Raw genomic sequence first — 18,001 nt, 5'->3', positions numbered from 1 at the left:
AATCTTATATTCCGTCTGTGTACTTAAGTTGTACAAATATACTATATAATGTTCGTCTAAAGAAAGAGAAGAACACATCGCTGCTGCTGCTCTGGTGCTGACTGACTGAGTGTGTGTGTGTATGTGTGTGTAGATTTTTTTTTCTCATCACCTTTCGTCGCTCTCGTTGATGCTATATGGCTCTTCGCCTGTGAAATAAATATATCGCCAGCTCTATTGCTACTATTCGACGATTTTGTGTGTTTTATGTGCTTGCGATTTACATGTGTTCGTTGATGCGAGCTAGCGAGCGAGAGAGAAAGAGAAAATAGTGCGAGCGAAACAGCGAGCTCATTGTCGTTGTCTTTGTTGTTATTGCAAAATTTCAACAAAAGGTTGAGCATCTCGAGAGCACCGTGTGTATCCGACTGATACACACACTGCATGTGTAGTCGAATTTTCCACACTCACAATACAATGAACCATGCAGTGAATATCAATTTTGATTGGCATTAAAAATAACTCGGTGCAAGGAAAATGTTGTCTGCGCGCCGTTCTTTATTGCGATGCTGAACGTTCCATTGTTCCGTTTGTGTGTATTCTCATCAATCCGCTCCTTCTTGACGGAAGGCAAAATTGCGCTTTTCCACCGAGTACCGAACATTCCAATGCGTCAAACACGACCGAGTATATATCTTACTTCGTTCTGCTTGGAACAGTGACCGAAAACCGAGTGAAACAAACGAACGAACCAAGAAAATGTGTTGGTTTTTTCTCCTCTTACTTGATTCTGAGTCTGTGTTTGCGTTACACACAGTCACGAATCAGGAAAGAAAAGTAGCAAAACCGAAATTTTCTTCGATTTTGTTTTGGATACTTGTGGTTGGAATGAGATAACACCAAATCATTCGGTGAAAAACAGCATGATACACACTGTGCCAAGGCTTTTGTCTGTTTTTGTGACGACATATAAACAGAACATAAAGTTTTCTGCACTCATCACAATCAAAGTCGTTCCGTCTCCTTCTGACGCATTGAACGTCGATGCGCGCCACAGCAAAACAACTCCAAGAAATACGTCCTTCTTATTCACCCGTCTCGATAATATCGTCGTTTCTTTTCCGTATTGTGTCATCGCTCTCCGACTCTTTCTCGCATTCATCGCTTCAGCTACGATGCCACACACACACACACACCGCATGCGTGTGTGTTCCCTGTGTATCAGGCCACGGCGGTAGATGTGTAATAATATTGGTTGGATTGGATGAGTGAGTAGCAAACAACAAGAATATGCGCGCCCATACAATAAACGCGCACGCATGTATTCGATTCGAAATGATGGCAAAGCTTTTGTATTGGGTCATAAACGAACTACTTCTCATAACGCAAACAGCTTCAGTCTAAAACGATCGAAACAATCGGAATATTATTACGTTGACGCAGAGAGAGAAGAAACGAAACGACAGTACGAGAGAAAAACGGGCGCACCGAGCGAAAACGGCAAAAGAAAATAAAATAATAATATAATTTTTTATTATCTTCTCTCCATTTGAACTATATACAATACCACACCGTATCACCGTCGTGTGTCTCGAGTTCAGCACCAGTAGCAGCAAAACAATAAAAAATTGTGTGCATTTTCGGTACAATTTGAATATTTGACAGTTTTTTTCGCGTTTTTTCTTTCGAGAGAAGAAAAATTTGTACTCTGAGGGTGTGAGAGAGAGAGTGAACAGAGAGTAAAGGACAACAAAGTAAATATAATCACTAATATTTTTTATCTACTCATTTTTCCTATAGCAAAATCTCTGTCCTTTCAGTTGATGTTTTGTTGATTTATTGTGCCAGTGTTTAGATTTATCGGTTGTTTTTTCTCAAGCAAATTCGCTAAATTGTGTGCTTTTATTTTATGAATCGTTGTTGTAACCAAATTTTTTCTTTCTGTTCATTAGTTTTTCCTATTAGACGTAGATTTTTCCAATAAATATGCTTTAGTATTTTACGCCGATGCGATAAAAATGAACTCAAAGAGCAATGTACAGCCACCAAACATTAAGTAAAACCAATCGAAATTGAAAATTCTCGAAAGACAGACAGGGAGAGGAAAAAACGCGGCGAAATGTTTAAATACTCAAATAGAGATCAGATCGTAATGTGAATAGCGCGTTGGCTTGTGAAATAGTTGCTAATCCGTGTATGCATTTCCTTCGTACAGAAAAAAAACGTTTGGCATTTGAGTGTTGTGTGATTTGTATTTGCGTGATTGTGTTTTTTTCTGCGGGTTCTTACTAGATTCTGTCCCATCAAATCGTCAGAGTTGTCAACGAAATGTGACAGTTACAACAAATTCATTCCAATCGGTTTCTATTTTGAGCATAAAGTGTTCGAATTTGCATTTGCAAATCGCATTCGATTTTGTAAAATTCAGTCAGAATTGTCGAAATAGTCCGTGTCGCAGCATAAGCCCTCGCCGAGCAGACAAGCTCAATTTCAAAAATTACCGATGCTAAATATGGGACCACGTGCTTAAGCATAATGCAAATTTAAAACAAAACTTAACGCGCAAACCATTAAATAAACAAATTGTATTTTATTGTTAATTGCATTTGCCATGGCAAATCAGCACACATTTTTTTAACGATCACAAACGACGAAATAATATATCGGTCGGTTAATCCCTCGGTCACATCAGCCTGTTAAATAAAAACGAATAAACAAACAGTAAATTGTTAAAATATTATATGCGGCAGAACCTAACGCACAAGTATCACGTTCTCACACACATTTAGTCTCAAAATTGGTGACCAGTGCATGATTTCAGTTCATATCATAAAGCTTCTCACCGAGCTCTCTGAACTTTAAACGCACACCAGACAGAGAGAAATCTGTCAATGACCGGGAAATCGTTATTTCATTGAAATGTGTGCAATTTGAACCAATTTATTAACCAAAGCCGAAAAAAAATATCCAAACAATGAAATGGCACGTATTTCTCAGTAATAATCCTAAGTTTCAGATTCGATTCATTGATTTGTCACACGAAATTAACCAAATGAAAAAAAAAATGCCATCGTAATGAGCTTTTTGCAAACCGAACAAAAATAACTGAAAATTGATGAATTTTCGGTGAATTGAAATGAAGAAACAAAATAACTCCTGCAAATTCTAATAAGAATCGAATGCGAGTGTTTGGATGATTTCGAGTGATATCGTCACAACTGAATCTAAATGCATGAACACATATGTTGTATCGCAATGCAACGCGACTGTTTCAGCTCCTAATACTGTATTGAAAGAGGCAGAAAACGGCCCGTATCGATAGTCTTATTTTTATTTCGTTCCAATGAGCGTAGTTACACATCTCTTGCTTATCGCGTGCTCACTGCTCATGCATGTATATGCACGAGCAACGCTTACACACACATACAAACACACGCTCACATCCACAGCCACACATTCAGAGCCACCATAGCAAAAACCAATACCAATACCAATAAAACAGAAGCACGTATAAGCATGCGAATACGAGCTACAATCCATTCGAATCGAATATACGGCTACAAATGCGCGGCGCGCACATTTCCATAGCCCGTCAGTCAACCATACCAGAAAAATACAACACACCGAGAGAAAAGAGACGAGGCAGCAGCAGCAACAGCGGCAAAGTTGCTGTTAGCGAGCGAGAGAGCGCGACAGCTACACGGAATCCCATCGTCTATATATGGCTACGAAAATACCATTTGATTTGAAAACATTATGCGTACGAAATACATACACATAGCGCTATCATCAGCCGAAGCGTTAACAACACAAAACGACCTATCATAAAAATACACTATCACAATAACAGCATTAATAGCAGGCACCTTTAACAGGCAACGACTTTAACACAGCACCCAGTAAAAAATCAACTATAACTTCAACTTCATTTTGAAAAATGTCTTCAAAGCAATTTAAACCATTTAATTGTGTTCTTTCCTCTGTCAAATGGATTTTCGTGTAGAATTGAGAACAAAAAGTGTCTAAACAACAACCGAGCGAAAGAGAAGGAAAATAAAACTGTAAAAAAATAAAACATTATTTGAAAACAAAAGCGATCCGAAGGAAAACCGAAAAGTTGAAAAAGAAAGGAAAAAAAGCAAAACAAATGCGATAAACTTTTATTCTATTTTTGTGCTGTGTTGATGTGTATTCGCTCGGAAAAGAATCAAATAAATACGATTTTCAATTTCGCTCCGCACATAAGAAGAAGAGAAAAATTCTTATTCGATTGTTAAAACATAATTCGTCTTGCGAATATTCAGACGCTTTCTGCATTTGTAGTGTTGAATTGAAACTCACTAAAACTGAAACTACTGCGTGACATAATTTTATGATTTTTTTATTTATTTTCTCGTGTTGTGTCGACGTTTAATATTCATTTTTATTCATTCTTTTTTTCTGATATAGTGCAAAATATAATCAGTCAGGCAGTCTGTTAAGCGCCAGCGACAAAATAAAAACAATAAATTGCATATTTAAAGCGAAACCAATAAGTGCGTAAGTGCATGTGCGACGAAAACAGTTATTGAAACTTAATTGAGGCGATTCCAAACATTGAGCCACTTAAATAAATTCGAACGTGGAACAGAAAAAAATAGTGTCAATGAACCGCACCAAAGTGAGTTTTTGAGTGGACGTCGAGAGAAAGGAGAAAAATCGTTGAAAAGAAAATATTCAACTAATAATTTTCGCCGAAACGGTTGAAATTTTATTTTTGAAGGAAAAAAGGCTCAGTAACATTTTATCGTCGGACGACACGGTCGAATAGTTTAAAAGCCGATATTAAGAGTATTTGTAGTTTGAATTCGAGTCAAGCGAAGTAAAGTGATTACTGAATTAGGACAAAAGTGTGAAAAGTGCATCGAATATTTGTTGAAATTGTAGTTTTGGTAGCGATTGATCCAAGAGAATTGTTGAAGTATCGAAAAGAATTCCAAATGGCGCTTTCCCGTCGGCATTGAAACCGAATGGTACGAACACGCTAGCAAACAAGCATTCATTCATACTGGATGCTTAGATAAGCAATGTCAAAGTCCTTTCTGGATAGTATGCTACCAGGTTATCCGCAATTTCCACCATTCACTAGTTCTCAATTGAGTTCAGTCGCATCACTTCTCCACTTGAACAATAATAATTCCTATTTAAACTCGAATCACACACATCATAACGGCATAAATTTATCATTGGCCACATCGACATCGTCACAAAGTACGTTGTCTAATTCGGAAGACGCTTCTATTTCAAATTCAGCATCGGTGACAAATTCAACAGCGGCCAATAAAATGTATCCATATGTTTCAAATCATCCGTCGTCTCATACCAGTTTGTCAGGTATGCCAGGCTTTTCTGGTTTAGAGGATAAATCTTGTAGGTAAGTGAAATCGATTCGGAAAAACCCGACTTTACATTGCACTTTCATGATACAAGAAAAAAAATAAAACAAAACAAAATGCCGAACATATATAAAACACATACACAGCATACATTTTGTCGCATCGTCTGAAAATGTTAAAGTGCTCCCTTTGCTTGCCTAGTCGTATTTTTTTCCTATTAATTTTTATCAAAAACAAGACGCCGCATAATTATTTTTATCTTTTCTCATTTTAAAATGGTTCCATATCGAAAGCTAGATGACAAACAGCATTGATTTATTCGAATTTCCACACGCAAAATTGTTTCCCTTCCTTTGTGGTACTTATCGCCTTCAGCGCAACATCAAACTGAACAAAGCCGATTCATGTGTCTATGTTTATTTTCTCAATTTTCAGTCTTTATCTGCTCCTAATTCATTTCTCTCTCTCTCTCTCTTTGTTTATTTATTTATTCAATTTATCGCCCTACATGTAATGACACTCTCGATCATTGTCTTCACTAGCATCATTCCGTGGAGTTTTACATGAAATATAATAGCTATTGTTTAAACAAGTTACATGCTCAAATGGTTATTTAGGTGGTCGATCGTTTGTTTAGTGCATTTCAAGTCGAGCATTTAATATTGTTTAAGGAAAACATGGCATTTGATACTATCGTATTTGGCGCTAGAATTCCGGCTGGCAGCATCTCAACCGCATACACAATTTGATCCTATAGAAAAATTCGTTTCGACAAACGCTTCCGAATTAAAGCAGAGTCATACGAAGAAGAGTGAAAGGAGAAAAAATATGGCTTCGTTGCAACCCCTCTTCCATTTGATGCAATGGTAAACGGCAGCGATCATGAATCACACTCTTGCATTCCATAAAATAGGCTGGTTAGTTATGATGATCGTCAGTGCGTTTTTCCTCATTCAGACTGGTTTTAATGCGACTTTCATGTCGTCGTTGCATCGTGCACGCAAGTGATATGATATGATCGTAACCGTTTATTAACAACAATGTTACCGATTTTATCGTGTGAATCTTACTTGTTTGTACTGTTGTTGTTAAATAACGATAATTCGCGTTTATGACGCAAAATTTCTTTTCGTTCTTCGGTCGTTAAATGCATAAAAACGAGATTTCTATCAGATTTGACCTGTAAAAATTGCCCACTACATCATTTGCTGGCTTTTTCGACTTGAATTATTTCGATTTTATCAATTATGATGAAAAAAAAACTTTTTCATTGCATTTAAACCACACTCACATGCCATAGCCTTTTCATATATGTAAAATTGATGTCTACAGTGCACTGACATACACATTTCCCGACGGCAAATGCATTTACGAATCAATACATTCTCGTTCATTGAGCATCGAGACGAATGACGTGTGAACGATGGTAGAGAGTCAAACTGTTCGAACACATAGCCGCCGGCAAAATGACTAACTGCACATAGGCGTTCCTCTGACGACCTATTGGCGGAAGTTTATCGCATATTTTTGTTTATTTCTTAATAAACGAAATGAAAATATCTGCTTTCGATTGGAAATTGACATACCAGACAATTTTTATTTGGCCATTACGAAACGAATTATTGATATGAACTCAAACATTTTATTCGCATTTTATTTTAATTTATGTGCTTATCTATTTGCTTTAATGTTTTGCATTTTAGTTCTTTTTAGTTTTTTTTTTGTGAATGAAATTTTTTGAACGAACAATTTCGGTATTCTTATTTCTCTCGGACTTCTTTTTTTGGGGGTTCTACAGATATACAGACAGCGTCATGAATTATCAATCGATGGCTCCCAGTGCATCAAGCTTTGCACAATTCTACCACCAAGCAGCTGTTTCAGCCGCTTCCGCTGGCGTTGTCGGCGGCGTTGGTGATTCGCTAGGTAAGTGACTCTTCTCGATATTAGAATTTATCGCACCGAAATGCTCGTTATTGAAAAATGTTTTTGATTTGAATTGTGTGTATATTTTGTTTGTGGAATATTTGCAGGAAATTGCACTCAGCCATCATCGGGCGTTGCTTCAACAGCTGGAAGCACACCAGCTTTATCCGATCTGCCACGATACCCTTGGATGGCGTTAACAGGTGGTAATTATACGGTTTTTACTGCTTTTTTGCTTCTTTTTTTCATTTTCCCTTCTTTTCTTCGATTTTTGGGAAAAAATCCAAAGTGTCTTTAATTTTGAGGCATTATTTTTCTTTATTGATTGATTGATTCTTACAATTCTGTTGCTGCCCGCGATGTTGTCGTTGTATTTGTGTAAAATGTATATTTCCACTTTTCTAATAAAATGGGTTCTCCTTTTGTAGAATTTATGTGACTGTCGTAGTTTATCTCAGCCTGAGATTCTCAGGCAAATATAATAATGTTATTTCATCTTGTGAATGCATGTTTTCAAATTGAAATTCAAATGTTTTTTTTTCGTTGTTTGTTGAAACATAAGTCGTTTTGGATGAAAGATGAAAATAAAATTTCCTCAAAACTGAATGTGAGTCCCCTCAAAAAAGGTTCAATTGAACAAAAAACTTTTGCTTAAAATACGTAATTTTGCCATTTTCCGCAAGTGCCATTCCAACGACTAACATCAGTATTCTTCTTTGAAGAAGAAATAACACACACATCGGGAACTTGAGAAATTCAAAATTGGCCATTCAAGAAAGTATCTCTCTCGTCGTCTTTTTCTTCTTCTTTGGTAGCCCACTAAAAGCGGAGAGGAAATAACGAACAATTATCAAGCAAAGATCAAAATAAGCGAATTAAAGTGTTCTAATTCTATTGAATGGAGAAAATTCAACTCACTCCAAATTCTATTTATAAATTGTGATAGCGAAAGACCAGTTTGGAGTATTGACGTCGGTTGTGCGTCGAGAAGATTTTAATCTGTATAAAAGCCCCTGATCAAATTTACCGTACACTTAATCCAGCAATTTCGATTTTTCGTTGATGCGTTTTCTTTTTCTTGTTGCCATTGGAAATGGTTGTCGATTCTATGGAATCGTTCAGCACAATGGAGTTTGAAATCTGCTGAATGGTGAGCCAGGTAGAGTACATAGAAAAAGGCTGAGCCATTATCTGCTGTTTCGTGTGACTCTCTTCATGGTGCACAGCAAAGAGGAAAATAGAAACGGAATCGACAAAGACCGATATGGAGAGGTTTTTTGTCTCCTTTTTTTTTCTTTCCGTCATTGTCATTACGTCTAATGCGTGTAAGCGCACGGTGTTTGGTGATAGCAAGGTTTTTTCATGTCAGTTTGTCTCTTGCGTCTAAATTCCATTCCAGTCTATTGTGCGATATGTACAACAGTGACTAAACACCCAGTTGTACAGCGGCCATAAAACTTAGTTGACATTTCGGTTGTCGTGAGCTCCATTTTTTTCTGCGCTCGATGTGTTTGTGTGTTGTGTGCGCGCGGGACATAATATATACTTTTTTTTATAAAACCATTTAAATGAGGCAATATAGATTTATTTTATTATTATCGCGCCGGTAAATTTACTGTAGTGTCAATCTTATTTCATTTTTGGTTTGTTTGCCTTTCGCCTTTTGATTCCGTATCGGCTATTTCACATCGTGTAAATATTTTGACTTTGGTTTCCTCATTCTAGCAGATAAGGTTCAGGCAAGCGAGAGCGCGCCCATCCAGCCGTTTGGCTGAAATAATATTTTTATTGTTATTAGGCTATTTTACTTTCAAATGAATTGCTCGCACAAATAGGTGTGATACAATTTCTTTCCGAGCAATTTTCCATGTTGCTTTCTTTGCCGCCAAAACTCTTGATTTTTTTTCGAATCAGCATTTTTGTTGCATAATTCGTTTCCGATTTGAATGGATCGGCCAGTATCTCGACGTACCCAGAGCAAAAGTATAGAGCTATTCAATTCGACATAATTATGTTGAATGAATTTTCAAATATTCAGCGTTTCTTCAGATTTCCGTTATTATTTCTAGATTTGTATTTTTAGCTGTCACATAGGCAATTTCAGTTGTGATTCGAGTCTAACGAAAAAAAACTTTCCACTCAATTTAATGTAGAATCATCCTTTGTGTCTGTTTCTATGCATGCCCAACAATCGTACCGTAATCTTGAGAATAAATGTTATTCACTTTGCTTAAGAGCACATTCTAAATGGTATCATTTTTCAGGATTGGTCGACAAACTGCCGAATCAGAACTTCTTGGGCAACGCTGGCTACAAAGGTACGTGCTATTCATTTACGTTTGTCTATTTGCATAGCGACTGGTTGTGATTTAAGCATGTAATGTTCAAGCTTCTATGCGATCATTGAATTAATATTCTTTTGTTGTATTCAGACTGGATCGGCCCATATGATCGTGTTGTTTGCGGTGAATTCTCCGGTAAGATTCCTTTTATTTGATATTTATCTTAATAAAAAATAAATTTAATGTTGAACGATGGTTTATTTTTTTCCCCATTTAAAACGCGTGTATATTTTTATATCGTGGCGCTTTATGTAAATATCTTCAAGACCCTCAAAAAGTTCCTAATGAACAAATACACATCTTGTTTATTTAAAAATAAGTATTAGGGAAAAAAAAACAGTAGACTTTTACATTTGATAAACAGAACTGGAATTTCATAAATATTTGTTTTATCCGAAGTAGTTAATTCAGAGCATAGTGAATATGCTTGTTATGCATTTCAAATTAAAGACTTATCAACCCCATTTAGTTGGAGAGAGATAGAGAGATAGAGAAAGAGAGAGAGGGAGGAAGAGAGAGAGAAAGAAATGCGCATAAACATAAATATGTGCATCAACGAGCCAAAAACGGCAGTACAATAGTAATAAACAAAATAGAAAGGAAAAGCGTGTTCTAACGGCCATACTTCCGAATAGGTGAAAACAAAAACAATGGGAAGTACACAAGACACAAGACAAAAGCCGAGCGACACACAGAGCAAAAGAGTTTACTCTTTTTTTTGTTTCGGCACGACGAACGGTACAAACGCATTTACCGTCTTCGAACAATTTGTTCTGTAACGAATGAAGTCGACGGTAACTTTATTACATAATTTATATTATGTAATATGCACACCATAAACAACTCTTTTCTTTTTCGTCTCCTTTTTTCCGCTTTTTTTGCCCTTGCACGCTGAGGGGTTTTCTTTTTGATATTTTATGACCGTTCTCTGATGTGTTGGTGTTCGTTTATTCCATTTCTCGTTGCTCTGTGTCTGTTTTTTTCCATAGAATATTCATTTGGTTCGAAAAGCTTTGTTTTGTCGTCAATCTTCGCATGTGTCACAATTTTTCGTCTTTTATGGTTTTTATGGCAACACATTGCGCTTCTCATGCAAGTACAAACAATTGAACAATTTTCCACTTTTCAAGCATATACCTGAAGTGCGTTTTTTTTCTTTGCTTCTTCTCTTATGCACATACGTTTCTCTCTGTGTGTTTTTAGTGTCATATCACATCGTAGATCGATGTAGGTGTACATTACACCACCAACAAAACGTAAAAATTACACGCAATATTTACGGTAAAAAAACCTTTTCTTTTATATTATGCCAACGACTCAGTGCGTTTGTTTTTTTTCCTTTTACTTTCATTTTATTCCTTGGGTATTGTTATCTGTGAAGTGGAAGATTGAAGGAAGTGTGTGTGAGCGTAAGAATAAATATCAAGAGAATGGAAGAGTATTGCATAAGGTAGCAGAAAATGTTGGCGGTGTGTAATGGAAGTATGCCTACGTGGAATGAAAGCCTCTGACGTGCAATAAAAAGAAAGAAAACGATACACACACACTGTGTGAAACACAAAACATTCGCAGAAAAGTCAATACAGTTACTTAGCCCTTTTGTACGCATTTATCTTTCGGCGAAGAGAGACAACACAACACACACACACATAAGACAAAGATCTACACGTAAAATATTAAAATATATTCGATGTGCACTGTTCGCAATGCCTATGGCAAAAAAGGATTTTTCGTTATCTTGTTAACAACATTTTCAGCGGGACCCCTTTTTTGTTTGGCGCATTTTCCCGTTGTCTTTTATTTGCAAAAGCAAAATATTGTTACTGTAAAATGAATGAAAAGAGAAAAGCACACCGACGTGAAATTATAATGAACCCTTTTCTAAGAACACCGACTTCAAAACGAACAAAATATTTCATTTACTTGTCTCGTACAATTTGAACAATAGAGTGCGATGTGCGTTTCCAATTCATGTGTCTTCCCAACTGCAGGCGTTTTAGTTGGCTCATTTCAAGAAGATTCACGAATGTTTCGAAAACTAAATCAATTTTTATTGCAACGCATTCGTTCTGACGAATGAAAAAAAGAAACAAGAAAAGTCGTTTTTTTCTCTTCGTAACGATTGTTTTTTGTACAGTTGTGAACGACAGTTTCTGTAAGTGGCTGAGACAATTCGACACAATCTCCTTTTATTATGCTAATGTTTTATTTATTTGAAATGTAAATTTATTTATTTATTTATTTTTTTTCGCATCACAACGATTTCTGTAAACAATTTTCGTTCAACTCCCACAATCGATACGAACTCATTCGGCTGGTGGAGTGCATTGTGCACAACAACAAAAACTCGTCGACCAATTTTGTGTTCGCCTTGGCTGTTCGGTCATCAATTCATTAAAATGCATTGACGTTATTTGTTCAATTTCAATTTTGAATTTAACAATGAAATTTATTGTGCAACCTACATTCAATTCGAATGCTAGAGATGCAGTCACAGCGCACGGAATTGGCATCAATTCAATTCCATATAAAAACATGAACGATGGTTTAAGACGGTGGCTTCATATCAGAACAATGCCACATTGTGCCCCCGATGCGTTTTTTCTTCAGCCTTTTCGTTGCCGTTGCCTTCTCTCTTCATTTGGCTATAAATGAAAAATTATTGGCTCATTTTTTCATCTCGATTATTTTAATAACTCTATGTGCTTCGCTCATTTTATATACATCATGCTATCTTTCTCTCGGCTCGTTGTCACATTTTATTTGTCACACTCTCGATAGAGTGAATATTTCCATTCTAATTGTATGGAAATCATTTTGTTCAAAACAATGAATGGCTTCAGTATGAAATTCAATGAATGAGAATCCCAAAAGAAGCGTACAACCTACATCAAAACTTGATTCAGAGACTTAACACAATAGAAGCCATCGAATGAGAAAGAGAGCCCAGACTGGTCAACCATCTCCATATACCGAAAATTGAAGAGAGAAAGAAAAAAACCGGAATTTATAATTCCCATTTCGCACTGGCAATTATGCTACAGAAAACAGGCATTTGAATACAAATGGCAGCCATCAATGTGCGACTCAGACATCTGTTTCCGAAATAATTTCGTGTTAATTGCCAGTCATTTTTCGAAAAATGCATGTTTCGTTTTGTTTGGTTTTCTCGTTGGTCGTGTGCACTACGGAATTGCGCATATTCCACATAATTTTCCCTGGCCTTTCAGCAAAACAAATAGAATTTAATTTAAGTTTATGTGACTTTAGTGCGCTTGCTTTTTTGATGATCGTTTAAATTGCAATTTATTTATTGAATCTATTAGGGCTGCGCATACAAACGCTATTGTTTGCTTAATTTCTCTGTTTGACTAAAAATATCGCCACAATGTCGGCTAATTTGTTTGACTTTGTGCTCGTTCGTTCATGTTCTTTTCTCATAAAATTTGCATAATCGGTGAAATTTTGTCTTCTCTCGCACTCCCGTCGCCGCTGTTGTTGTCGTCATTGGCATTAGCAAGGAGTGACATGTGGCTGAAATGCTACGCTTTCAAATGCAAATACAAATACGAAAAACGGCACTGCCTCTTTCACTGCACGGCGCATACGTGAAACGTGATCCAATATTTTGGCATGAATTTAAGGACGAAATTTGTAAAATATTTCAATCAAACCCGAGCACATCACTTGATTCTCCTACTCACTCGCACTCTGTTCGCTCTATCTATTGTCAGCCACTGACAAAATGATTTTAATCGAACGCTCGAAACTTTTCTGCAAACATATGCTGTAGTGAGAAGTTTTTCGTAATGGTTATGGCCCGATTTCAGCGAATGTTATGCAGCATGCATCGAAACGATGATTGGATTCATGGCAAATCACATTTTCTGAAGGGAAACTTGATATTTGATACATCGAAATTGAATCAAGAGACAGAGCCTTTCTAAAGGCTACAGCGCCAGTTTTATAGACGAAAAAGAGCCATTATGGTAGACGACACACGTAGTTTTCTAATCAAAATACCGGATATTAAAAGAAAGACTATCATCACACAATCATGTGCCTGCATGAAGATATTAGAAGAATGTAATCATTGCGCTTATCACACACATTGTTGATTGTTGCCAAAGTCAAAACATGCCGACCAAAACCGATTTATTTTCATATTCCTTAATATCATCGGCCATTCTGATCATACCGAACACGAAACAGAAAAAGAATAAACGATTCCGTTTGATAATGTGCACACAGAACCCGACATCGTAGTCGGTTTCGATTGGGTTCGGTTATTGTGGGTAAGTTTGAATGGAAAATCAAGTTCATTTTTCCATACACACAACAACAGCAAACAACAAAAAAGAATACAATTTGTTCGTCGATGCGCATCGAAATGATGCTGCGTGGATAGAAAAATAATTTATTTACGTATTTATTATCATATTTATTGAATTGAGTTGGATTCCGAAAAACATACACGCGTGCACACAAGAAAAATGGAAATGAACGTTTTTTGAATTACTAATGGCCCTAAATAGCGATACGAAGCATGGGAGAGTTGCTTCACATATCATGTACAGTTGACAAAATATGTACCGCAGCGTTGTCACTCTGTGATATTTATTCGCTTTTATGCAAGCGTGTGATGTGAATGGCAACTACCGCCACCATCGCCGAAGACAGTGCGACGAGCACAAGGAGGAAAGAGAGAGAGAAATAAAAACACTAAGTACAATTTATTCAAGGACACTTGTTTTCATTCCATACCATTCGAATCGGTTAAAGTGAGAAACACACACGCTGCACAAAGTGTTCGTTGGTGTGCACTGGCAAAACGCTCTTCAAATTGAATACATTGCACATTGACATTGGCGTTGCGATTGCTCATGATCTTCGGATGAAGTCTTATTATGAGCATCACCAATAAAAATGGTAGAAAAACATGCTCAACGAGGAAAAAGATCCTTTCGCTTTTTTTCTGTTAGTAGGAGGAGAAATTCTATACATAAATTTTTATATGATTTTTCTTTGGTTGATGTAGCATTGTGTATTATTCACTGCTGAGCAGACGAGCAGATTTCAAATTTGCCAGCTTTGTTCCCCATTCCTCCCATTGTCATCGTTTGAAATGATGAGGTAGAGTTCACTTGAACAGTTTTCGATTACAATTCCTTTTTTCACCGAGATAGACTCAAGCATGTCCTGTTCTAATTGCGTTCATATCTCCAGAACATCCGCATGTTGGCAGAAAAAAAGGTGAAGCAAAAAAAAAAAAAAGGAAAATGAAATCCTCTGGGATAATTTCGATTTGAAATGGATTACATGTTTGGCATTTTGGTATCGTTATATCGGATGTGCTACGTTCATTTCCAAGTATATGGAATCCGTACAGATGTTTCTATTTGTTGTACACGGTGTGTTTTGTGCAGGAAGTGTGGAAGAAATGTTGGGCAAATAAAGCACGTTAGATGCCATATGAAAGGTACATGCTCTCAGTTTTGTGCCAATCGACGTGGAAAATGCGAATGAAATGATTGTTCTCGTACGCCATTTTTATTTTGATTCACAGCGCCGCACAAGTGTAGTGCAGTGCACATGACACAAGTATTTGGTGAAGCAGCAACAAAAGCAGAAAAAGGAACAAGACGAACTGAACAGATACAATAAATGGCTCCCGTGAGTCCCGGTCTTATTTGAATGGGAAAACGTATATACATTTATTTATTTTGCACCGAGTGCAATGATTCAAGCCGTTTTTTATTCATGCGAATTTCGTGCTATTTCGAATTGTGGTTTTTGTGCTCTCGGCAAAATATTTTTCTTTGGTAGAATTCTTTTCCGAAGTAGAAATCTTTTGTGATCATCAGATTTGTTGATGTTGTTCCACATTTAATTAAAATCAGTGCTCTTTGGTTTACCAAAAATTTCACATGTTTATTCCAAGTCACGGATGAACAAAACGAGTAAACAAATTATTTGCTGCTCAGAGCGCGCGCTCAATTAAATGTCAATGTACTCATGGCTTGAAGAGCAAAATATAAATTCATTTAGTGATCGTTCGTTTGTCGTTGCGTAATTCAATGCAGTCCAAAATTATGCTATGGCACACGCACCATGCAACGCTCGCACTCTCCAACCGCATAACGAAACAGCCAAACAAAAGCAAGACCGTGGTTCTTTCGGCCCGATATTTTGTGCACAAACCCATTGAAGGGTAAAAATCTACATGAATCATTATTGTGGAATTGTCATTGCCCTTCACTTCGTTGAACATTCACCATAATAACAATAATCATAAACATAATCATCAAAAACATCATCATTGTCACCATTGCCTATTTGTATTTCAATATGGCTTGTGCTTCATTGTTGGCAAAAATCACATACTCAATGCTGCATAACGCGCCGAATTTCACTTATGTCTCGCATTCGCATGGCTTAACTCACATCGCATTCGTCGACATTGTCGTTGTCGTTGTCGTCTTTATTTGTCGTCGCACTTTTCCTTTTGACACAGCCGAAAAGCCTAGACGAAAAATATTGAGAGCAACAACACGCCAACAGCAACAACAACAAAAAAAACTACAACAAATTTCGTAGCCATAACAATATAGACGGCGAGCACATGCAAAAATTTCCAGTGCCTTCATTCCGTTTGAGTGGTTTGAGTAAGCGATGGCTGATGTAAATTTCAAACGCGACACAACCAAAAGAAAAGCATTCTTGTTTTCACGGCAACTGTGCCCATCGTTAACGAATATAAACAAAACGCCTTTTTCCACTTCAAAATGTCCCGGAATATATAAAACGAAAACGATTTGCGTTTTTTCCTCTGCTTGTTCAATGTGCGCACTTCAGTTTGTTGGTGGTTTTGCCAATATTTATATTCTCATTAAATTGGCTGTGGTTTGTCTCCGCATTTGAAATGGTCTCAATTTACCGACGATCCGCTCGTGTACCCAGCCTCTTTATGGACTCATTTTTCGACGAAATGAATTAATAATTCATTCAAAAGTGAAAAAAAACTATATTCAACATCGTAATCGATATTGACACAAAGCGATTGTACCCGAAATGAATGAGTCTTTTGTGCGTCTGAATAAATTGGAGCAATGACCGAATTATGCGGAATCAAGGCGGCAAAATGAAGAGGAGTGTTTGGAATGTCAAATCTTATCGAAAATTTGGATTCTTTCTTCCAAGAATCTCCAATCGTTTCTTGGAGATTATTCCCATTTATCATAAATCCCATGTGAACAAACAAAAAAAACAACACCGAAAGAGTCAAATGAACTAAGTAGAAAAATTATCGAATTAGCTGTAGGTCACGCGCATCAAATTACGGTTAGCATTTATTTTTTTCTCTGTAGATTAGAGATATTCAAATTAAATTTACGATGACATTCGATTAATTCTACTGCACTTGCAGTAGAAACGCTCGGTAAACAGTTCGTTAGGAGAGTTACGGGTCCATGCCCACACATAGACAAAAAGTCAGCACATCTCATCAGTGACACCATCTGTGGGGGTTTAATGTTGCGCATGTGCATACATAAATTTTATCTGTAATGGTTGTAATAATGTTTCCATGCTTTTAATGGGTTGCATTTCGTGCATGGCTGACTCGATTGTCATTTAAAGGAGTCGGATACAATACAATGCACGTTTTCTTTTCGGGACTATTTTGAGCTGTCCAAACAGAAAGCCCCGATATAACAAATGCGTTTTACAGCCATTTTGACGCTACAAAATGCTTGCCACAAGTACTTGACATTCTGGCCATGTAATGCAGCCAAAACTCATTTGTTATTTCGTTATGTGTTTTTGCGTGCAATATTCGCTTCCCCAACATAATAGCATCACTGACGGTGATGGAAAATGCGAAGCAAAACATGGATTTTTGCCATATCATTCGATTGGACAAAGCATATCTGATAAAATAGCCGGTAATTCTTGGCTTAAACCGTATTAAAGTTAATACATTTTTGTTTCACGCCTCTGATTCGATTGATGCAATGCATTTAAAATTGCATCGACAAACCATAGCTATTAATGTGTAATACGATCAGATGTGGATAGTTTTGGCTTTTGGGGGGTGCCATAAATTTAGAATACCGTCAGCTATTAAAATTACACACCGATGAATGAAACTGCATTGCGGCTAAATGATACATACGGCAAAAAAACATGACAAATTGTTTGGAATCATTCTTTGTCCTTGCTTAATCATTTGTTGTTAGTCATTGTGCGATTGTAGCGTCACATTTTTTCCTTTCAAATAAATTAACTGGCGCCAATAGCTTTGATTGGTTTTATTAAGCTATTTACATTTATGTTTTCCGATTCCACCGCAAAATACGAAGTCAACACAATCCAGCATCA

General features: G+C 36.8%; 1 protein-coding gene across 8 annotated transcripts in view; it reads left to right on the top strand.

Moving 5' to 3' along the window:
• The first annotated feature begins 1,349 nt into the window (after nt 1-1,349).
• LOC129568583 (homeobox protein abdominal-A homolog) overlaps nt 1,350-18,001 on the top strand; it is a 30,631-nt gene continuing 13,979 nt past the window's right edge. The window contains exons 1-6 of one of the 8 annotated variants that reach the window (XM_055446638.1): nt 1,350-1,733; nt 4,429-5,392; nt 7,153-7,280; nt 7,388-7,486; nt 9,545-9,598; nt 9,713-9,757. In XM_055446638.1, coding sequence (XP_055302613.1) covers nt 5,046-5,392; nt 7,153-7,280; nt 7,388-7,486; nt 9,545-9,598; nt 9,713-9,757 — 673 coding nt within the window. In that variant the 5' untranslated portion in view covers nt 1,350-1,733; nt 4,429-5,045. Of the gene's footprint in view, nt 1,734-3,592; nt 5,393-7,152; nt 7,281-7,387; nt 7,487-9,544; nt 9,599-9,712; nt 9,758-18,001 lie in introns of those variants that run through there. The other 7 variants (XM_055446645.1, XM_055446643.1, XM_055446639.1 and 4 more) reach the window with 7 other exon arrangements.

The sequence above is a fragment of the Sitodiplosis mosellana genome, unplaced genomic scaffold, assembly GCF_009176505.1.
Source record: "Sitodiplosis mosellana isolate CC-2019 unplaced genomic scaffold, AAFC_SMos_1.0 Smas_scaffold_21, whole genome shotgun sequence".
Classification (NCBI taxonomy): domain Eukaryota; kingdom Metazoa; phylum Arthropoda; class Insecta; order Diptera; family Cecidomyiidae; genus Sitodiplosis; species Sitodiplosis mosellana.
The sequence above is the reverse complement of the archived record's forward strand: the minus strand, read 5'-3'. Positions and strand labels throughout refer to the sequence as shown.